This window comes from Xyrauchen texanus, chromosome 6 (assembly GCF_025860055.1).
Source record: "Xyrauchen texanus isolate HMW12.3.18 chromosome 6, RBS_HiC_50CHRs, whole genome shotgun sequence".
Classification (NCBI taxonomy): Eukaryota; Metazoa; Chordata; class Actinopteri; order Cypriniformes; family Catostomidae; genus Xyrauchen; species Xyrauchen texanus.
The window spans coordinates 2,852,672-2,875,132 of record NC_068281.1 but is presented as its reverse complement, the minus strand read 5'-3'; the positions used below and the strand labels follow the sequence as shown (position 1 = coordinate 2,875,132).

At 36.3% G+C, this 22,461-nt stretch overlaps 1 protein-coding gene and 1 pseudogene across 2 annotated transcripts in view; one reads left to right on the top strand and one right to left on the bottom strand.

Moving 5' to 3' along the window:
- Positions 1-1,637, bottom strand: part of LOC127645010 (regulator of nonsense transcripts 1) — a 37,421-nt gene extending 35,784 nt beyond the window's left edge. For both annotated transcript variants that reach the window (XM_052128499.1, XM_052128500.1), the window contains exon 1: positions 1,282-1,637. In XM_052128499.1, the coding sequence (XP_051984459.1) occupies positions 1,282-1,452 (171 nt within the window). In that variant the 5' untranslated portion in view covers positions 1,453-1,637. The remainder of the gene's footprint in view (positions 1-1,281) is intronic.
- An 8,606-nt stretch (positions 1,638-10,243) lies between these two features.
- Positions 10,244-12,301, top strand: LOC127645417 (transcription factor JunD-like; annotated as a pseudogene).
- The last annotated feature ends 10,160 nt before the right edge of the window (positions 12,302-22,461 follow it).

Here is a 22,461-nt window from a genome sequence, read left to right as displayed (position 1 = left end):
TATCCTCTTGGTAGGTCCATGCAATGCAAGTGAATGGTGACCAAAACTTTGATGCTCCAAAAAGCACATAAAAGCAGCGTACAATTAATCAATAAGACTCCAGTGGTTTAATCCATGTCTTCAGAAGTGATATAATAAATGCAGGTGAGAAACAGATTAATATTTAAGACCCTTTTACTATAAATCTCCACTTTCACGTTCACACTTTGTGCATATTGCCACGTACTGGGCAGGGAGCAGAATCTTTTAGTAAAAAAAGGACTTCTGTAGGCATGGATTAAACCACTAGATACAGCCTTTATGTGCTTTTTGATGCTTCAAAGTTTTGGTCATCATTCACTTGCATTGTATGGACCTACAGAGCTGAGATATTCTTCTAAAAATCTTCATTTGCGTTCTGCAGAAGACAGAAAGTCACACAAATCTGGGATGGCATGAGGGCGAGTAAATGATGAGAGAATTTTCATTTCGGTTTTAACTATCCTGTTAAACCGAGCTCAAAACAAACCGTCTGATGCCACACATCTCTTTGTCAAGGCTCAAATAATATTAATAGTCATTTAATTTAGTATATGAATGCATTTAAAATGACTAAATCACAAATGTAGTTGACGGAGTCCAAAACAAGCTATCTGATATACAACAATATTTTTGGAAAGGCTCAATTAAGGTATAAGATACTTTATTTGGTATATTTATAATTATAATTTATTATGACACAAATGTAGTTCACAAAAGTCCCTCTAAAATTACAGACACACACCAGGAAGCAGCAACTAACTTACAAAAACAAGCTATCTGTCATAACAAATCTCTAATTAGAGGTATTGTTATTTATTTTAGTATATTAATATATTTAAATTCTTATAACTCCGATGTAATGCACAAAAGTTCCTATTAAAGTACACACACACACTATACAACATACACTCTCACACACACACACACACACACACACACATATACACACACTCTCTATCTCACTAACACACACAACTGCAACCTACAGCTAACTAACAAAAACAAGCCCTCTAAATTACCTCATCTCTTTAACAAGGTTTGAATTAGACATTAAATTATTTCGTAGTATATTAAACATTTAAATTATTTTAAGACATATGTAGTTGACAAAAGTCCCTCTGTGTAAACACACACGCACGTCATCGGCGGCCTAACGCTACCGCGCGGCTAACTCGCCATATTTGGGACTCAAACGCGTCCGGTCCGCATGATAGAGCGCTGGTTTGTGTGATCTTATGTGTTTTTAGTGTGTTTCTGTACCTGATTGTCCAGTTGGCTTTGGGTCTGGCCCTGCGTCTGGGTCTGACTGGGCAGCGTGAAGTCAGTGAACTCGAACTCGGAGCCCTGCGTGTCGGCCCCGAGCAACTCCGCTTCCTCCGTGTCCAGGAAGGTGAGCGTCTGCGAGCTCGGCCCGTACGCCTCCACACTCATCTTTTGCTTGACCTTATTCACCGCCTTTCCACAGAAAACTCCGAATAATCCCTTAGTGATGCGGGAAATTAACCGGACGAAGTTTGTTTTGGTTTGAAGCGCAGATGGAAACGGCGCGCGACGGGCTCGTGCTGAAATGAAAGCAAACGGTTCCGCAGAAGATTCGACTCCCACTCGAGCGTGGTGACGTCATGGGACGTAGAGCGCACAAAGGCGATGACGTGTACGCAGGTTTGGCGTTAAACAGGAAGAGCGCTCTTTTGGCACTAGACCAAAAATGTTTTTACTTTGTAAATTGTTTCAAACAATATTGTTGTTTCGTACAAATGCAAATGTAAAAATACGATAAAAAGCCTGTAATATTGTTACATACGTGGCAATGTTTTCCTTCTTGTATTAATTTAATTTAATTTATTTATTTTTACATTTGAATGAGCATCTCTCTTTGTTTTGATTTTTCTTGTATAAAGCAATACAAAAATAAGAACGCACATTTTAGAAAAAGAGAGAGAGTTATTTTGTAAATATGTTGCTGTCAATAAAATCCAATCCATTTAAGGGGGTTCGGGCCGTTTAGAAATGACTTTTTTCTTTTCAAAAATATTTGGCGTTCAAAATAGATAGTCTGAGGTATACGTCTTGTGAGGACTTTTCTAACACATGCGTCATATGGATGCTTTTTGATGCAACAGCAAAGTTATTTGCATACTATATTATGTGCATTAACCCTTGTGCTAACTTAGGGACATTAATGTTTTTTCATATTTTTTTTATCACTTTGGCTTTGTTAATGCCAATGGCATACATTTTGCCAAATGTGTTTATTTTGGGAGGGATTTTGATATTTCAAACTCAGTTCCTATAATACATCTATAATACACTGTGTACACAAAATAGTTACACTCAGAACCTTCAGGACAAAATGGACCCATTAAAACCCATTAAAATTGCAATATTTGATCCCAGTGCCATTAAAGCATAAAATCATGAATCTATGATATGCTTTCATCCCGGAGCCCTGACTTAAAAATTGAAATATTTTCCACCAGATGGCGCCATTTTTCTCATGTTTAGCCTGTGGAGCAAATACAAGCTTTTTTCCTATTTTCTGTTTGCTGTATTATAGAGCACTGCAGGCCAATTAAACAAATGATGCAGCTAAAATTGTGTGTGTTGGTATAGATGTCAGAGAGAGAGAGAGAGAGAGAGAGTGTGTGTGTGTGTGTGTGTGTGTGTGTGTGTGTGTGTATGTGTACTAACTGGCATTTAAATTGTAAAAATCCTGAAAAGTCATGAATATTTGTTAGTTATGATCAGGACTGATGTTGGTTAAAACATATAAGTCAGTGAAAGTGGATAATAATATGAATATATAATGAATATGGCATGTTATGGCATTTTGTTTTGACGCAGACATTTTTGTCCTCTAAGGACATCTGAGTTACTTTTTTAAACTGACACAAGGGATAAAAAAAGGTCCTGCTATAAAGTACAATTGTACTACCATACTTATGTGCAGTGTTGGGTAAGTTCCTCTAAAAAAGTCATTAATTACTCACTACTAATTACATCTCCTACAGTGTAATTAGATTACTGTACTAATTACTCTCTCTGAAAAGTAATTGCATTACTTATTACTAATTACTAATTACTTTCTAAAACCCTAATCAAAATACAAGGATAGACATGAAAGTGTTCTTTTAATTCTTTCAAATAAATCATATAAAATCAAATTGTTCTATTGTCTATACAGTGTTTAACACAATAACATCAGAAGTAACGGTAATTAAATTACTGAAAAATTAAGAGTAATCCCTTACTTTACTTTTTATCAATGAAAAAGTCATTTAATTACAGCATTGAATTATTAGTAATGCATTACACCCAACTACATCAGAAGTAACGGTAATTAAATTACTGACAAATTAAGAGTAATCCCTTACTTGCATTACATAATGCATTACACCCAACACTGCTTATGTGCCACTGTATTACCATGACATTCTTTGAAGAACATATAAGTACCATGTAAATACGCTAGTATATGAATATGACCCTTCATGAACATGTTAAATGGGTGTTTGATTTTACTTCATCTAAAACTATTTAAAACAGCACTTTTCTAATTCTTATATGATTTATATTTTATTGTGACCTCATATTAAAAGAGCGACTACGTAGCATATTTGCTATTTACTACATCACACCACACATTGGAATATTTGGGTAAATTTGAAGAAAGCAAGAAGTTATACTTTTTTTTAACTGTTCAGTTACAGAATTTAAAATATGCACTTTTCCTAATACACTGATATTTACATTTACATTTATGCATTTGGCAGACGCTTTTATCCAAAGTGACTTACAGAGCCCTTATTACAGGGACAATCCCCCCGGAGCAACCTGGAGTTAAGTGCCTTGCTCAAGGACACAATGGTGGTGGCTGTGGGGATCGAACCAGCAACCTTCTGCTTACCAGTTATGTGCTTTAGCCCACTACAAGATATATCTGAGGAAAGGCGATGAAGAGTTCTTCATAAAGAATGCATCAATACACTTAAGTAATTGGACACTTCCATCAAGTGTCACAATGCTGCATGTCTTCATTTTCAACACTGTATCTATTGTTTTATCATTTCAAAACTAACGAACACCTTTATGCCAAAAGTTTTGCTTGAAAAGTGTCCTTAAAAGTGTGAGCTAAGTGTCCAAATACTTTTAGGGCCATTAAATATCAATACTTCCGATACTTCCTTTTCGGTGCTCGCCAATACCGACGCCGATACCTTTTTTTAGTTTTTTTAGTTATTTCTGTCAAATAAAGTTCTGCGTAACAGTGCATCACAGATGTGAGATATTGCTAAATATAATACAGTTACTATTGATTTATAAGTGAATAGCACCATTCAGTTGCATTGTATGGACCTACAGAGCTGAAATATTCTTCTAAAAATCTTCATTTGTGTTCTGCAGAAGAAAGAAAGTCACACACATCTGGGATGGCATGAGGGTGAGGAAATGATGAGAGAATTTACATTTTTGGGTGAACTACCCCTTTAACGTGAATACATGCTGGAAGAAGGGCAGGGCTTTTCAAACTGGGGTCAGAAGACCCCCAGAGGGAATCAAGGAGGTGCTAGGGGGTCCGCAGAAAATATCAGGAGAAAAAAGGTAAAAAGGTAAACATGTATACATCATATTACTTTTTCATTCTGATTTCTAAAAACTACAAAATGAAATGAAAATGTGTTTAATTCATCAAAAGTACATGTACTGTACTACTGAATTAATAGTGGGTAGAAAAATATATGCACTCAAAACAAAATAAATGATTTTGAGATAAACTATTTCTTTGACTTTAGAACAATGACAATATAAAAGCCAATTATTTATCTTTGCATACACTGTGTGTTGTATATAATATCACACTTGCTATTTTTCCTCAGTGGGTCTTAAAGGAATATTCTGGGTTCAATACAACACTGTCATTTTAACAGTAAAATACTGTAAAAATGCTACAGAAATAAAATATTAATTGATAAACGAATATTAACTATAAAATATAAAGTACATTTTTTAATATATATATATATATATATTTTAATATAAAAAATATAATTTTTTAATATATTTTAAAAGACAATACAGTAGTTTTTACAATATAATGTTGATTTGTTAATGTAAAAAGTACGATTTTGCTGTATAATTAACGGTAAAAATTTACATTATGTTTAACAAGAGAGTTCATGAACGTAATACGTAATTGGGCCTTCCCAGAATTCCCTGCGTGACCCATTACATTTCATTATATTTTATGGGAGTAGTTATGTTTCATCTTAGTTTTAATATCAGTTATGTACACTGGGGTGTTCTGTTTTATATTTGATTTAATTTAGTTCATGTTTACTGCATCATTTAAATTTCACATTTGTTACCATGACGGAGTTTAGTGTTTGTGTAACGACATATTTATTAGTTATTGCTCCTATATTTGCATCTGTAGTAGCTACTTTGATGATTAATAACACGTTGTAAAGATTTAAATTGATTTTTGCCGTTTTAGAAGGCTAATATCAAGTTTATGGCATTTTAATACTGTAAATTTCACACAATCTTTTTCATTTTATTTATTTATTTTTACAGTGCCAGCATGGTCATTTAAATTACAGCCATTTTAAACTGTATACAGTACAACCACAGCTGCCAGTTTATTATTTATTTTTTTGTAAAAACAATAGGATTTTATAAGTTAAGCTCAATCGACAACATTTGTGGCATAATGTTGATTACCACAAAAATTATTTAATCCTTTATTTTCTCAAAAATAAATAAATCAAGGTTACAGTGAGGCACTTACAATAGAAGCCAATCTGTAAATGTTTCAAAAAGCCAAAAGAAAGTAAACAATATGCGTGTTAACATGATTTAAGTGTGATAAAATCACTTATTAATATTTTAAATTTACAGTTATTTTACTACTTCATTGCCATGCCGACGTCATGCCATAAACCCTAAACGACAGTCAAAATGACGATTTAAAGGACTTTACAGCTCAAATAATACACAAGTTTTAAAAGCATAATTAACATACAGTTATTCATTTATATGCTTCAGATTTTACAAACTGGCCCCATTCACTTATATTGTAAATTCCTCACTTTAATGTCACTTTTTGCTTTGTTTTAAAGAAAAGGAGGGACAAATTCAAGTCAAAATTCAGGATATTTCTTTAATACAAGAACATTATAGCTTCATTCTTACACTTTAGGAAAGAGGTCCCTCACAAGAGGATCATGACACAACGTATTTAGGGGTCCTTGGTTACAAAAAGTAAAAAAAATTAAATTAGTATGTGTGAATTATCATACCTGTACTGCCACCCAGATGGCATTAACAGTGTGGTCAGCAAAAGGCTCAAAGCCAAGAGAAAAATGGGAGAAAGACAAATAAACTCATATGAACATTCCTGGCAACTGTTGTCTGGAATACTTTATTCTGATTCGTCAATCATACAATGACCATTAAACCATATAATTAACCGTTGTCCCAGGCAACCAATTTCCTAATAGCTGTGCTAGTTTCATGTCTCTTGTATCATTTTATGCTCTCTCTCATTTACAGTCAAATATATATTTAATGTCCATTTATTTATTTATTTTAAAGTAGCTGTGTAATAAATGATATAATATACAGTCAGTTGGTCATTATTGCAAAATAAACCCCTTAAGGGCGATACAAGACCCCTCTGCCCTGTGTCACAAAACCTTGTCAAGGTTTATTTTGCGCCACACACACACACACACACACACACACACACACACACACACACACACACACTTACACTCACACACACACACACACCTGTGTCACAAAACCTTGTCAAGGTTTATTTTGCGCACGCACCACACACACACACACACACACACACACACACATATACACACACTTACACACACACACACACACACACACACTTACACACTCACACACACACACTACACACACACACTTACACACACACACACACACTTACACACACACTTACACATACACACTTACACATACACACACACACACACACACACACACACACACACACACACACATACACACACACACACTTACACACACACTTACACTCACACACACACACACACACACACACACTTACACTCACACATACACACTTACACACACACACACACACACTTACACACACACACTTACACTCACACACACACACTTACACTCACACACACACACACACACACACACACACACACACACACACACTCACTCACTCACACACACACACACCTACACAAACACACACACACACACTTACACTCACACACACACACACTTACACATACACACACACACTTACACTCACTTACACACACACACACACACTTCCACACACACACACACAAACACACACTCACACACTTACACAAACACACACACACACACACACACACTTACACATACAAAAACACTTACACTTACACACACACACACACACACACACTTACACTCACACACACACACTTACACTCACACACACACACACACACACACACACACACACTTACACTCACACACACACACACACAAACACACACTCACTCACACACACACACCTACACAAACACACACACACACACTTACACATACACAAACACTTACACACACACACACTTACACACACACACTTACACATACACTTACACTTACACACACACACACACACACACTTACACAAACACTTACACTTACACACACACACACACACACACTTACACACACACACTTACACTCACACACACACACACTTACACACACACACTTACACTCACACACACACACACACACACTTACACTCACTTACACACACACACACACACACACACACACACTTACACACACACACTTACACTCACACACACACACACACACACTTACACTCACTTACACACACACACACACACTTCCACACACACACACACAAACACACACTCACACACTTACACAAACACACACACACGCACACACACTTACACATACAAAAACACTTACACTTACACATACACACACACACACAGTTACACATACACACACACACACACACACACACACACACACTTACATACACACACTCACACACACACACACACACTTACACTCACATACACACTTACACTCACACACACACTGTGTAACTGACAGTACATTTATGCTTATCTCTTTTACACCCCATAAACTCAACAGGTGCTCAGGACAAGTAGTAGTCAAAAAAGTCGCTGTAGTTCAGAGTCTATGACAAAACCGAATATAATGAGCAGCTCGCATGTGACCAGATGAGACTTTAAAGGAACAGTTCACCCAAAAATGAAAATTCCCCCATCATTTCCTCACCCTCATGCCATCCCAGATGTGTGACTTCATTCTGCAGAACACAAATTAAGATTTTTAGAAGAATATTTAAGCTCTGTAGGTCCATAAAATGCAAGTGAATGGTGACCAAATCTTTGAAGCACTATAAAGCTCATAAATGCAGCATAAAATCAATCCATATGACCCAGTGGTTTAATCCATGTCTTCTGAAGCAATACAATCAATTTTAGGTGAGAACAGACTAAAATATAACTCCTCCTTGGCGATCATGATTTCAAGCTTGATTACACTTCCTAGTGCCAAGCCCTCTGCACACGCATTCATTACTATGAACTGTTATCAAGTTTGAAACATGATTGTGCCTAGAGACTGCAATGAAAGAGGAGTTATGTTTTGGGCTGTTCTCAGCAAACCAACTGGATCACTTCTGAAGACATGGATTAAACCACTGGAATACTTTATGCTGCCTTTATATGCTTTATGGAGCATCAAAGTTCAGGTCACCATTCACTTGCATTGTATGGACCTACAGAGCAGAAATATTCTTCTAAAAATCTTGGCATGAGGGTGAGTAAATGATGACAGAATTTTCGTTTTTGGGTGAACTATCTTTTAAATGCAAAAAGAAAAAAAATCAGTTTACTATTATTTAAATATTTAAGTATTACAATGTGTGTATATATATATATACATATATATGAGGGTGAGTCCAAGCAATCTGTATATATATATATATATACACACAGTTGCATCTAAAAAAATTAGAATATCATGGAAAAAAATGGTATTCCTGTAATTTAATTAAAAAAGTGGAACTTTCATATATTCTAGATTTTCGAGAAGTTGCTTGAAGTCTAGTGTGACGTTTCCACAGTCAGTGATGATTTGGGGTGTCATGTCCTCTGCTGGTGTTGGTATCTTTGGGGTATTGTCAAGAAGAAAATGAGAGACACCAGATACAACAATACAGACGAGCTGAAGGATGCTATAAAAGCAACCTGGGCTTCCATAACACCTCAGCCATGCCACATCTAGACATAACTCAACTAAACATGCATGGACCTGGTTTGTTGTGGAGTGTATAGTGTTTTAGACATGTATGCCAACACCCATAAAGCCGAGATCTGGTTCAGACCTCTTTGTGTTAGCTGATCTCTATAGGGGCCTGTCTACTTAAATAATGGCGTTCCATTGTGGTGCTCAAACTAGTTAGCCCTAAACAGGTGCATCTATCATGCGGTGTCATGTTAAACCCAGGAAATGAGGGGGAGTCACATTCACAAATAGTGTGTGTTTTCCCACTCTGTTCTGCACCATGAAGCCGATCCAATCCATCCATCTAATTAAAACATAAAAAACACAACAGCAACTATATCAAAGAAATGCATCTAAAATGGCTAAAATGTGGGATAACTGTCTGTTACACTCTTACTCATCTCCTCCTGTGATAAACTGTCATTTCCAAAGCTAAGACTATGGAAGATTCGCCCACTCGCACGCTGCATCTCTGCACATCACCACCTCCGCTTCATTCACCTGCCTCTGCGTCAGACCCCATGTCAGTGTTGCCATAGCAACGGATGATGCTGCTTCTATTCTCTGATGCACACATCTACAGACGTCATCACCTCCCATTGAAATCTGTGTATATATATATATGCTCTCTCTCTCTCTGTCTCTCTCTCTCTCTCTGTGCCGTATTGCCTGAGAGTTATTTATAGATATCCGACAGCTTGCCAAAGCAACTCATTCAATTTATGAATTCATTCAACTTCACTTCAAAGCATCAAAACACTCCTTAAGATTGAGGACACTTATCGTGTCCCATTCAAAGATTTTATTTGATTAATTTAATGAAGTTATTGAGTGCATGCAGACATTTTTAATATAACGGCAATTTCAAGTAGGTTTTAAATATTTTGCATACAATATATCCACAACATTTAGCTGTAAAATATAAAGAATGAACACATGGTAAATATCACCATATGCTCAGAGAACAAAACTGATCATTTTTGGAAGAATCCATAGAAAAGCATTAATTATGCAGCTATATAGGCCACACAATCAAAGCTACATTTCATGTTCAGCAATTTTAGCAGCAGCCTATATTATCCAACATGTTGTTTTTACATCTCACAGCCATGCATATCAATGCATATAAAAAAAAACATCTTCTTTCAGAGCGATATCAGAATCAGACAGTTTGATGTATTTTATAGCCACTCTTAGCACTTACATTTAACAGCATATACACAAAGATAACAGAGAACTAATTTACATGAGTGTGCAAACTGGGTTTAGTGCATTGCAACAATATAATGTATATTTTTACATAATAAACAGCTGTATTGCATAATGCTAAAAAGAGAAATACAGTACATGTGGCCATGCATGTCTGTGTAGATCATATATAAAAATGATTTATTAAAAATGACACATATATATGGCTTTAATGTTAAAGGTGCATCTTTCACTTTGTTTGCTTGCATTATTTCTTATAATTCAGTCTCTTTTCGTAATTATGTGAATTATTCAATTATATAAAGAGTGGAAACACTGTATCAAACAACCTTCTTCAACCGACAGCCTTGTTTCTAGCCCCACCCTCGCGCGCTCTACGCACTCTATGACATCAACCCACAATGCACCGTTCTGTTTACAGTTTACTCGGCGTCTCCATGGCGCAACGTCCCTTATGCAAATGACCGGAAGAAAACGTCATCGCTGGCCAATCTGAGCGCTCTGAAGTGACATAATGGAATTTTTGGGGATAGAAAACTTGCAAATGCGTATTGACGCCCATAGATAACATTTTACGCGCCGGGCGAAGAAACAACAGGGATGTTTTAATAAAGAACAATATACATCGCTCAAGTTGAAGATACTACGTTATATAAAAACACAGGGGAAGAAAACAAACAAAAGAAATGGGTCTTTCGGATACCAAACCCAGCTCATCCTTCCATAGGGTGTAGTATGGGAACTAGAAGAGGACGATAGCTATCCAAGGAATATATCATCCATAATGATGAAGAAAGACATGAGTTTGAACCTCGACGACCAAAACAGCTCCAGTCTAAAGCCAGACCTCCGGGATGCCGAGGGAATACTTAATTCACCCGACTTGGGACTCCTAAAGCTGGCTTCTCCGGAGCTGGAGAGGCTGATCATCCAGTCCAATGGGATGGTGACCACCACGCCGACCTCCCAGTTCGTCTACCCGAAGTCGGTGAGCGACGAGCAGGAGTTCGCGGAGGGTTTCGTCAAAGCCCTGGAGGATCTCCACAAGCAGAACCAGTTAAACGGAGGGCCGTGCGTTCCCCCGACGCTCAACAGACTCACCACCGGCGCCACCCTCGCTTTGCCCACGGATCTTCCCGTGTACACGAACTTGAGCGCGTATGGAAGTACCAACGTGAACTATTCCACGGACACCATTCCCTTCCCACCGGCGCTGTCCGCGCACGCCATTGCCGCGCAACAGCAGCAGCATCAGCCGCACAAGGACGAACCGCAGACCGTGCCGGACATGCAGAGCTTCGGCGACAGTCCGCCGGTCTCCCCATTGATATGGACTCGCAAGAGCGCATTAAAGCCGAGAGGAAGAAACTGCGCAACCGGATCGCCGCTTCCAAATGCCGCAAGAGGAAACTGGAGCGGATATCACGACTTGAGGACAAAGTAAAGAGCCTGAAGACACAAAACACGGAGCTGGCCTCCACGGCCAGTGTGCTGAGAGAACAAGTGGCACAGTTAAAACAAAGAGTCATGAACCATGTCAATAACGGGTGCCAATTACTGCCTAATCAAGTTCAAGCTTATTAGAGAACATATTTGGGGGAGTTGACTTGTGCGTTTTTACAAACATCAAGATTTTTGGTTACATTTACATGTAAGCGATAGGCAGTGTTGGGTAAGTTACTCTAAAAAAAAAAAAAGTAATTAATTACTAACTACTAATTACATCTACAGTGTAATTAGATTACTGTACTAATTACTCTGTCTGGAATGTAATTGCATTACTTATTACTAATTACTTTCTAAAACCTCGATCAGCCTCGACCAAATGAAAAATACAAGGATAGACATGAAATTGCTCTTTTAACACTTTCAAATAAACCCTATAAAATCTAATCAATTATTCATGAGCTGGCCAAAGAATTTAAAGGGGCGGCGTCGAATTAGAAAACATTCATTTTAACATTAGACGTAACATTTATTGAATTGTTCTATAGTCTGTTGAACACAATTACATTGGAAGTAATTGTAATTAAATGACTGAAAAATTTGTTAGTTGAGTAATCCCTTACTTTACTTTTTTCTATGAAAAAGTAATTTAATTACGGTAATTAATTGCATAGGAATGCATTACACCCTACACTGGCAATAGGTTACGAGAGATCGTTGTTAGGCACGACGTGATTTTCACAGAGTATTAATTCACATATCTGGTTAATGCGACGCGGCCTCAAGTGCCCCGTTGCATTTGTGGAACGATAACTACATTAAATATTTAGGGATTTTTCTTTCTTCGTTCAAACCAAGGGCGTAGCCAGGAAATGCATTTTGGGTGGGGCTCAATGAAGATGGATTGGCTAAGTCTTCGCCCAAATTTTTTTATAATTTTGCTTAGCAACTGAGAAGCGGCGCAATTAAACAGCCAGAATGTATCCATTTTTTTGTTACTGTTTTATAAGTATATATTTTAAATATATAAATCAATGAATAATCTCTAATATTTTAGGTGGGTCTAATTTGGGTGTCCCCTCGGCCCATTCTTGGCTACGCCACTGATCGAAACGTTATTTAATTGGGCATATTTGCGCACTATCCTTCCGCTAGATGATGTAGTCCCTGCAGGTGAGCGGGATTCATGCTATTTTAAATCGTCTATTTCGCCTAGAACACTGTATTGATCAATCATCATCGGGACTGAAGCTATCCGTTTTAGAAATATGTATTTTTTTTATCATTATATCTATTTGATATAATAGCTACCCAGATAGTGCACATATACATACGTCTACCAGATGTCGCATTCTAATAAACATCTGCTAAACATCTTACAAAGGTCAGATTTACAAGAATAGTCATAAACATCTCAAAGACTAAATCTGCTACATCTGAGAGCGTCTTATAGACATTTTGCAGATGAGCAAACAACCTTAAAAAAACGTCTTCCAGATGTTTTTTGGAAGACGTGTATTCATGTATTCATCCGTGTGTTCTATACACACACATCAAGTAGCTGTCTGGATGATGTACGTGTGCTATGAGGGTAGTTTCGGTCAGCCAATTAGTTCCAAGAGTGCTGATATTTGGAACAACGGAGCTGGAACGTTTCACTGTTGTATCGCTCTGCTTATATGTGATAACGAGGTAGCTGATTGGCTGTTGGCCCTTGCGTTGCTTAGCAACATGCCAGGCTCGATCGCTTTTTGTCTTGTTTTTATTATAGAACACATTATTAATGAACAACTTGTTATTAATTATGTTGTTTTATGATAATTTCTCAAACATTTCTAAGCTGCACCATTAGCATGTCACACTGCTTGACATGTGTCAACTACCCATTTACTGATGTATGGGGGTCACAAACTGAACTCACCCTTCTAGTGACCAGTCATGCTCTTTTGGACTGTTTTAAAAGACACTACAGGTGCTGATGTAAAAAAAAAAAAAAAAAATGGTTTAATGTGTTTACAATATTTTGTAGCAAATGGACTTAAAGCATGCCCGATTGCATTGGAAGACAACTGCAATTGTGCAACATTATTTGATCTCATCACAGAAGATCCAAGCAGCTGCATTTTGCATTTGCATGCCTGAGACAAGCTCAACACGAGTGCAACCAAACCCAACAAAGATGTCATGCATGTACGCTTCATGTCCAAAGCCTTATTTGGCAATAAGTACTTATTAATCAACGACTGTGTCTGTTTTATATACAACTATTTACAATGTCTTATTTTATGTTTTTGGAATTTTTCTGTGTTGTGATGTAATCTTTTCACCTGTCACGTGCTGTGTGCTGCCTTTTTGTGGTGATGTGTACATGAAGCATCATTAAAACCTGTTCAATTCACCCGTCCACCTGTTCAGTTGATATAACTCCGTAAAGTCTGTAAAACTAAAACTACTTACTCTTATATATCCCTGCCAAATGTCATAAGAAGAGCATGTGATTTAAAGGAATATTCCTAAGCTCTATCGACAGAATTTGTTGCATAATGTTGATTACCACAAAAATATTTCGACTCATCCATCATTTCTTAAAAGCAAGCAAATATTGAGGTTACATTGAGTCGATTACAATGGGGCTACGTTTTGGAGGGTTTAAAGGGACAGTACACCCAAAAATTAAAATTCTCTCATCACTTACTCACCCTCATGCCATCCCATGTGTATGACTTTATTTATTTTGCAGAACACAAACAAATATTTTTAGATGAATATCTCAGCTCTTTAGGTCCATACAATGTAAGTGAATGATGAATTAGTTTTTTGAAGCTCCAAAAAGCACATAAAGGCAGCATAAAATCAATCCCATACGACTCCAGTGGTTTAATCCATGTCTTCAGAAGAAATATGATAGGTATGGGTTAGAAACAGATCAATATTTAAGTCCTTTTTTTAATTGTAAATCTACACTTTCACTTTCACATATGACTCCAGTGGTTTAATCCATGTCTTCAGAAGAAATATGATAGGTATGGGTGAGAAACAGATCAATATTTAAGTCCTTTTTTTACTGTAAATCTACACTTTCACTTTCACATATGACTCCAGTGGTTCAATCCATGTCTTCAGAAGAAATATGATAGGTGTGTGTGAGAAACAGATCAATATTTAAGTCCTTTTGTTACTGTAAATCTACACTTTCACTTTCACATATGACTCCAGTGGTTTAATCCATGTCTTCAGAAGAAATATGATAGGTGTGGGTGAGAAACAGATCAATATTTAAGTCCTTTTTTTACTGTAAATCTACACTTTCACTTTCACATATGACTCCAGTGGTTTAATCTATGTCTTCAGAAGAAATATGATAGGTGTGGGTGAGAAACAGATCAATATTTAAGTCCTTTTTTTACTGTAAATCTACACTTTCACTTTCACATATGACTCCAGTGGTTCAGTCCATGTCTTCAGAAGAAATATGATAGGTGTGGGTGAGAAACAGATCAATATTTAAGTCCTTTTTTTAATTTTAAATCTACACTTTCACTTTCACATATGACTCCAGTGGTTTAATCCATGTCTTCAGAAGAAATATGATAGGTGTGGGTGAGAAATAGATCAATATTTAAGTCCTTTTTTTAATTGTAAATCTACACTTTCACTTTCACATATGACTCCAGTGGTTTAATCCATGTCTTCAGAAGAAATATGATAGGTGTGTGTGAGAAACAGATCAATATTTACGTCCTTTTTTTAATTGTAAATCTACACTTTCACTTTCACATATGACTCCAGTGGTTTAATCCATGTCTTCAGAAGAAATATGATAGGTGTGGGTGAGAAACAGATCAATATTTACGTCCTTTTTTTAATTGTAAATCTACACTTTCACTTTCACATATGACTCCAGTGGTTTAATCCATGTCTTCAGAAGAAATATGATAGGTGTGTGTGTGAGAAACAGATCAATATTTAAGTCCTTTTTTTACTGTAAATCTACACTTTCACTTTCACATATGACTCCAGTGGTTCAATCCATGTCTTCAGAAGAAATATGATAGGTGTGTGTGAGAAACAGATCAATATTTAAGTCCTTTTTTTACTGTAAATCTACACTTTCACTTTCACATATGACTCCAGTGGTTCAATCCATGTCTTCAGAAGAAATATGATAGGTGTGTGTGAGAAACAGATCAATATTTAAGTCCTTTTTTTACTGTAAATCTATACTTTCACTTTCACATATGACTCCAGTGGTTCAATCCATGTCTTCAGAAGAAATATGATAGGTGTGTGTGAGAAACAGATCAATATTTAAGTCCTTTTTTTACTGTAAATCTACACTTTCACTTTCACATATGACTCCAGTGGTTCAATCCATGTCTTCAGAAGAAATATGATAGGTGTGTGTGAGAAACAGATCAATATTTAAGTCCTTTTTTTACTGTAAATCTACACTTTCACTTTCACATATGACTCCAGTGGTTCAATCTATGTCTTCAGAAGAAATATGATAGGTATGGGTGAGAAACAGATCAATATTTAAGTCCTTTTTTTACTGTAAATCTACACTTTCACTTTCACATATGACTCCAGTGGTTCAATCCATGTCTTCAGAAGAAATATGATAGGTGTGTGTGAGAAACAGATCAATATTTAAGTCCTTTTTTTACTGTAAATCTACACTTTCACTTTCACATATGACTCCAGTGGTTCAGTCCATGTCTTCAGAAGAAATATGATAGGTGTGGGTGAGAAACAGATCAATATTTAAGTCCTTTTTTTAATTTTAAATCTACACTTTCACTTTCACATATGACTCCAGTGGTTTAATCCATGTCTTCAGAAGAAATATGATAGGTATGGGTGAGAAACAGATCAATATTTAAGTCCTTTTTTTACTGTAAATCTACACTTTCACTTTCACATATGACTCCAGTGGTTCAATCCATGTCTTCAGAAGAAATATGATAGGTGTGTGTGAGAAACAGATCAATATTTACGTCCTTTTTTTAATTGTAAATCTACACTTTCACTTTCACATATGACTCCAGTGGTTTAATCCATGTCTTCAGAAGAAATATGATAGGTGTGTGTGAGAAACAGATCAATATTTAAGTCCTTTTTTACTGTAAATCTACACTTTCACTTTCACATTGGACTCCAGTGGTTTAATCCATGTCTTCAGAAGAAATATGATAGGTGTGGGTGAGAAACAGATCAATATTTAAGTCCTTTTTTTACTGTAAATCTACACTTTCACTTTCACATACGACTCCAGTGGTTTAATCCATGTCTTCAGAAAAAATATGATAGGTGTGTGTGAGAAACAGATCAATATTTAAGTCCTTTTCACTTTCACTTTCACATCTGAAAGTGGAGATTTAAAGTAAACAAAACGGCTTACATTTTGATCTGTTTCTCCCCCATAACTATAACATTGCTTCTGAAGACATGGATTTAACCACTGGAGTCGTAAGGGTTACTTTTATGGTGACTTATGTGATTTTTGGAGCTACAAAGGTCTGATCACCATTCACGTGCATTGTAAGGACCTACAGAGCTGAGATATTCTTCTAAAAGTCTTCATTTGTGTTCTGCAAAAGAAAGAAAGTCACACACATGGAGTGGCATGAGGGTGAGTACACGGTGAGAGCATTTTCATTTTGGGTGAAATATCTCTTTAAAGGCAGAAATGTGAAGCTTAAAATTGTATAAAAGCACTCGCATTAATTCTTCTTTTAAAAGTTGTGTATTATTTGAGCTGTTACGGAGGTGTTAAGTCATTATGGCAATGAAGTTGAAAAATTGGATATAACTTTACAAAGATGAGGTCAGTAAGCAATTTTATCACCCTAAAATCATGATAACACATAATAACCCAGCCCCTTCGAAGCTCTGTGCAATATGTTCTTTGTCCAGTAGAGGGAGACCAACATCATCATATTTGGTTTCCCCACCTATACAGGTACAAATGTTTCTTGCCATCCTCAAATTTGGAGAGAATGTGACAAGACTGACTGGACAGTAGATCGGATTTGCTGTGAATAAATAAGGCCTTCGGTGAATCCCTACAGCTCTTCCATCAAAGCAAAACACTGGCGTTTCAGAACTTGCTGTGGGGCTACATACACATTGTATTAAGTTACAGTTACTCTTGTATTTGGCCTCCTGTCAAAGCTAAATATGGCAATGAGCTCATGTGAAAGAAATGGCCAACACTAGACAATAATGTTAAAGAACAGCAAACAAAATGCCAAAAAAGGTAGAGAGAGAAATCCCAACAGGGAATGACGGCTGAATTTTTTATTTAAAAAAAAAAAATGGGCGATTCTTCTATTAGAGGGATTTTGCCTAATCGAAATCTTGAAAAATAAAACATCTTCAAATTATTTTATGCATTTAAAAATGTTATCCCACATCCTGGATGAAAGGGATCTCTTTTATGAATGTATCGAAGAGGGATAGTTACAATGTCTGGGGCAAAAACTGAAATATTTGGCAAATGTAAAATAAATAAAATAAAAATATTGTATGATTTTCGCATTACAATGTCAAACCAAATTTCCATCAAAATGAATTAAGTCAACTTTAACAAAATAAAAGTTTTATTAATTTAATTTATACATTTATAAATACAAATTTATAATTTTACTATTTAAATAAAATAAGAAAAATCAAAATTGTATTTGATGTAATTTTGTTATAGGTTAATATATATATATATATATATATATATATATATATATATATATATATATATATATATATATATTTCTTTTTTTAAATTATTTTATAATATATTTTTGTATTTATGTATTTTTTTATTATTATTTTATTATTATTATTTTTTGTATTTTTTTATTTATGTATTTTTTTATTATTATTTTATTATTATTAGTTTTTGTATTTTTTTATTTATGTATTTTTTTATTATTATTTTATTATTATTATTATTTTTTTTATTTATGTATTTTTTTATTATTATTATTTTATTCTTATTATTTGTATTTTTTTTATTTAGAAATTAGTAATTTAGAGTACATTTAAAAAAAATATTTTTTTAAATGTTTAAATTTTTTTTAATAAAAACTAATAAAAACTTTTAAAAATGATCTTGGGAGACAGAGAAGTTCCCCCTAATTGAAAAGTCCCACATATGAAAAATACATAAATAAAATAAAAATCTGTGAGGTTTCAAAGGAACAGGTGCATACATTTTTTGGTTGAATTATATTCATTTTATGGAGCTCTCTTTGAAAAAGGGACAGTCGATTTCGAAACCACAGTGATAACACAATAAATGACATAATCATGAATGGCCTTTGGATGTCCTGTTCCTTTTAGAGTCTGTTCCAGTGGATGTTCTACTCTGTCAGAGATGTTCAAAAGCAGCAGCCTTTGAGCTAGAAAGACTGTCTTTCTAATGATGCATTTTGCAAGACACGTACTTTAGTCTATAATGTATTTAAAAGACCCTAATGTTTTTGTATCGAGCCATGCACTTATTTCATTTCAGGCCTACTAGAGCCTAATCTATCTGACACAAACTCCATTCTCACTGTCTCGTGCACTCTCAAAAACTCGATGTGTTCAGAAGGGAATTTACTGTATATAATACTGCTTACTGCACAGTATACAGTACATTATATACTGCTTATCTTATAAATAATATCCTATATAAATATGCCTGTGCAAAACACCACCACAATGCTAAGATATCATTTTGTGGTTGCTAGGGTATACTGGGTTGTTGCCAGGACACTATTTTGTTGCTAAGATGTTCTTATGTGTTTTCTAACACGTTGCTATGCGTTACTAGGATGCTCTGAATGATTTTTAGAATGTTGCTATGTGGTTGCTTGGGTGTTCTGGGTGGTTGCCAAGGCACTATGTAGTCACTAAGATGTTCTGAATGATCTCTAGAATGATGCTGTGTGGTTGCCAGGGTGTTCTGGGTGGTTTTTAGAATGTTGCTAATTGGTTGCCAGGGTGCTGGTATGCAGTTGCTAAGATGTTCTGAATGATTTCTAGAATGTTGCTATGTGGTTGCTATGGTGTTCTATGTCGTTTCCAGGGTGTCACTATGCCATTGCTGAGATGTTTTGAGTGTTTTCTAGAATGTTGCTATGTGGTTGCCAAGGTGTTCTGGGTGGTTGCCATGGTACTATGCAGTTACTAAGAAGTTTTGAATGATTTCTAGAATGTTGCTATGGGGTTGCTATGGTGTTCTGTGTCGTTTCCAGGGTGTCACTATGCCGTTGCTGAGATGTTTTCAGTGTTTTCTTAAATGTTGTTATGTAGTTGCCAAGGTGTTCTGGGTGGTTGCCATGGTACTATGTTGTTGCTAAGATGTTCTTAGTGGGTTTCTAACACATTGCTATGTGGTTACCACTGTGAATTGGGTGGTTTCTAGAACATTGCTATGTGATTGGTATGGTGTTCTTGGTGGTTGCCATGACACTATGTTGTTGCTAAGATGTTCTTATATTGTTTCTAGAATTTTGTTATGCGGTTACTAGGGTGTTTTGGTTGGTTTCTAGAATGTTGCTATGTGGTTGCTAGGGTGTTCTGAGTGGTTGCCAGGGCGGTGCTATGCAGTTGCTAAGATATTCTGAATGATTGCAAAGAATGTTGCTATGTGGTTGCTAGGGGTTCAGGGTGGTTGTCAGGGTACTATGTTGTTGCTAAGATGTTTTTAGTGGGTTTTTAGCGCATTGCTATGCGGTTACCACTGTAAATTGGGTGGTTTCTAGAACGTTTCTATGTGATTGGTAATGGTGTTCTTGGTGGTTTCCAGGGTACTATGTAGTTGGTAAGATGTTAATATGTTGTTTCTAGGACGTTGCTATGGGGTTACTAGGGTGATTTAGGTGGTTTCTAGAACGTTGCCATGTGGTTGCCATGGTGTTCTGGGTGGTTTCCAGGGCACTATGTTGTTGCTAAGATGTTCTTATATGGTTTCTAGCATGTTGCTATGCAGTTACTAAGGTGTTTTGGTTGGTTTCTAGAATGTTGCTGTATGGTTGCTAGGACAGTGCTATGCAGTGGCTAAGTTGTTCTGAATGATTTCTAGCATGTTGCTGTGTGATTACTAGGGTGTTTTGATTGGTTTCTAGAACATTGCTATGCAGTTGCTAAGATGTTCTGAATGATTTCTAGAATGTTGCTATGTGGTTGCCAGGGTGTTCTGGGTGATTTTTAGAACGTTGCTAAGTGGTTGCCAGGGTGCTGTATGCAGTTGCTAAGATGTTCTGAATGATTTCTAGAATGTTGCTATGTGGTTGCAAGGGTGTTCTGGGTGGCTGCCAGGGTACTATGCAGTTACTAAGAAGTTTTGAATGATTTCTAGAATGTTGCTATGGGGTTGCTATGGTGTTCTATGTCGTTTCCAGGGTGTCACTATGCCGTTGCTGAGATGTTTTGAGTGTTTTCTTGAATGTTGTTATGTGGTTGCCAAGGTGTTCTGGGTAGTTGCCATGGTACTATGTTGTTGCTAAGTTGTTCTTAGTGGGTTTCTAGCACATTGCTATGCGGTTACCACTGTGAATTGGGTGGTTTCTAGAACATTGCTATGTGATTGGTATGGTGTTCTTGGTGGTTGCCACGACACTATGTTGTTGCTAAGATGTTCTTATATTGTTTCTAGCATTTTGTTATGCGGTTATTAGGGTGTTTTGGTTGGTTTCTAGAATGTTGCTATGTGGTTGCTAGGGTGTTCTGGGTGGTTGCCAAGGTACTATGTAGTTGATAAAATGTTAATATGTAGTTTCTAGGACGTTGCTATGGGGTTACTATGGTGATTTAGGTGGTTTCTAGAATGTTGCCATGTGGTTGCCATGGTGTTCTGGGTGGTTTCCAGGGCACTATGCTGTTACTAAGATGTTCTTATATGGTTTACAGCATGTTGCTATGCTGTTACTAAGGCATTTTGGTTGGTTTCTAGAATATTGCTGTATGGTTGCTAGGGCAGTGCAATGCAGTTGCTACGATGTTCTGAATGATTTCTAGAATGTTTCTATGTGGTTGCTAGGGTGTTCTGGTGGGATTCTAGATTGTTGCTGTGTGGTTACTAGGGTGTTTTGGTTGGTTTCTAGAACGTTGCTATGTAATTGCTAGGGTGTTCTGAGTGAGTTGCCAGGGTGCTGCTATGCAGTTGCATATTCATTCAAGATGTTCTGAATGATTTTAGAATGTTGCTATGTGGTTGCTAGGGTGTTCTGAGTTGTTTTCAGGACACTATGTAGTTGCTAAAATGTTCTTATGTGGTTTATAGAATGTTGCTGTGTGGTTGCTATGGTGTTCTGGGTGATTACCAGGGCACTATGTAGTTGCTAAGATGTTATTATGTGGTTTTTAGCGGTTACAAGAGTGTTCTGGTTGGTTTCTAGAACATTGCTATGTGGTTGCTGGGTGTTCTGGGTGGTT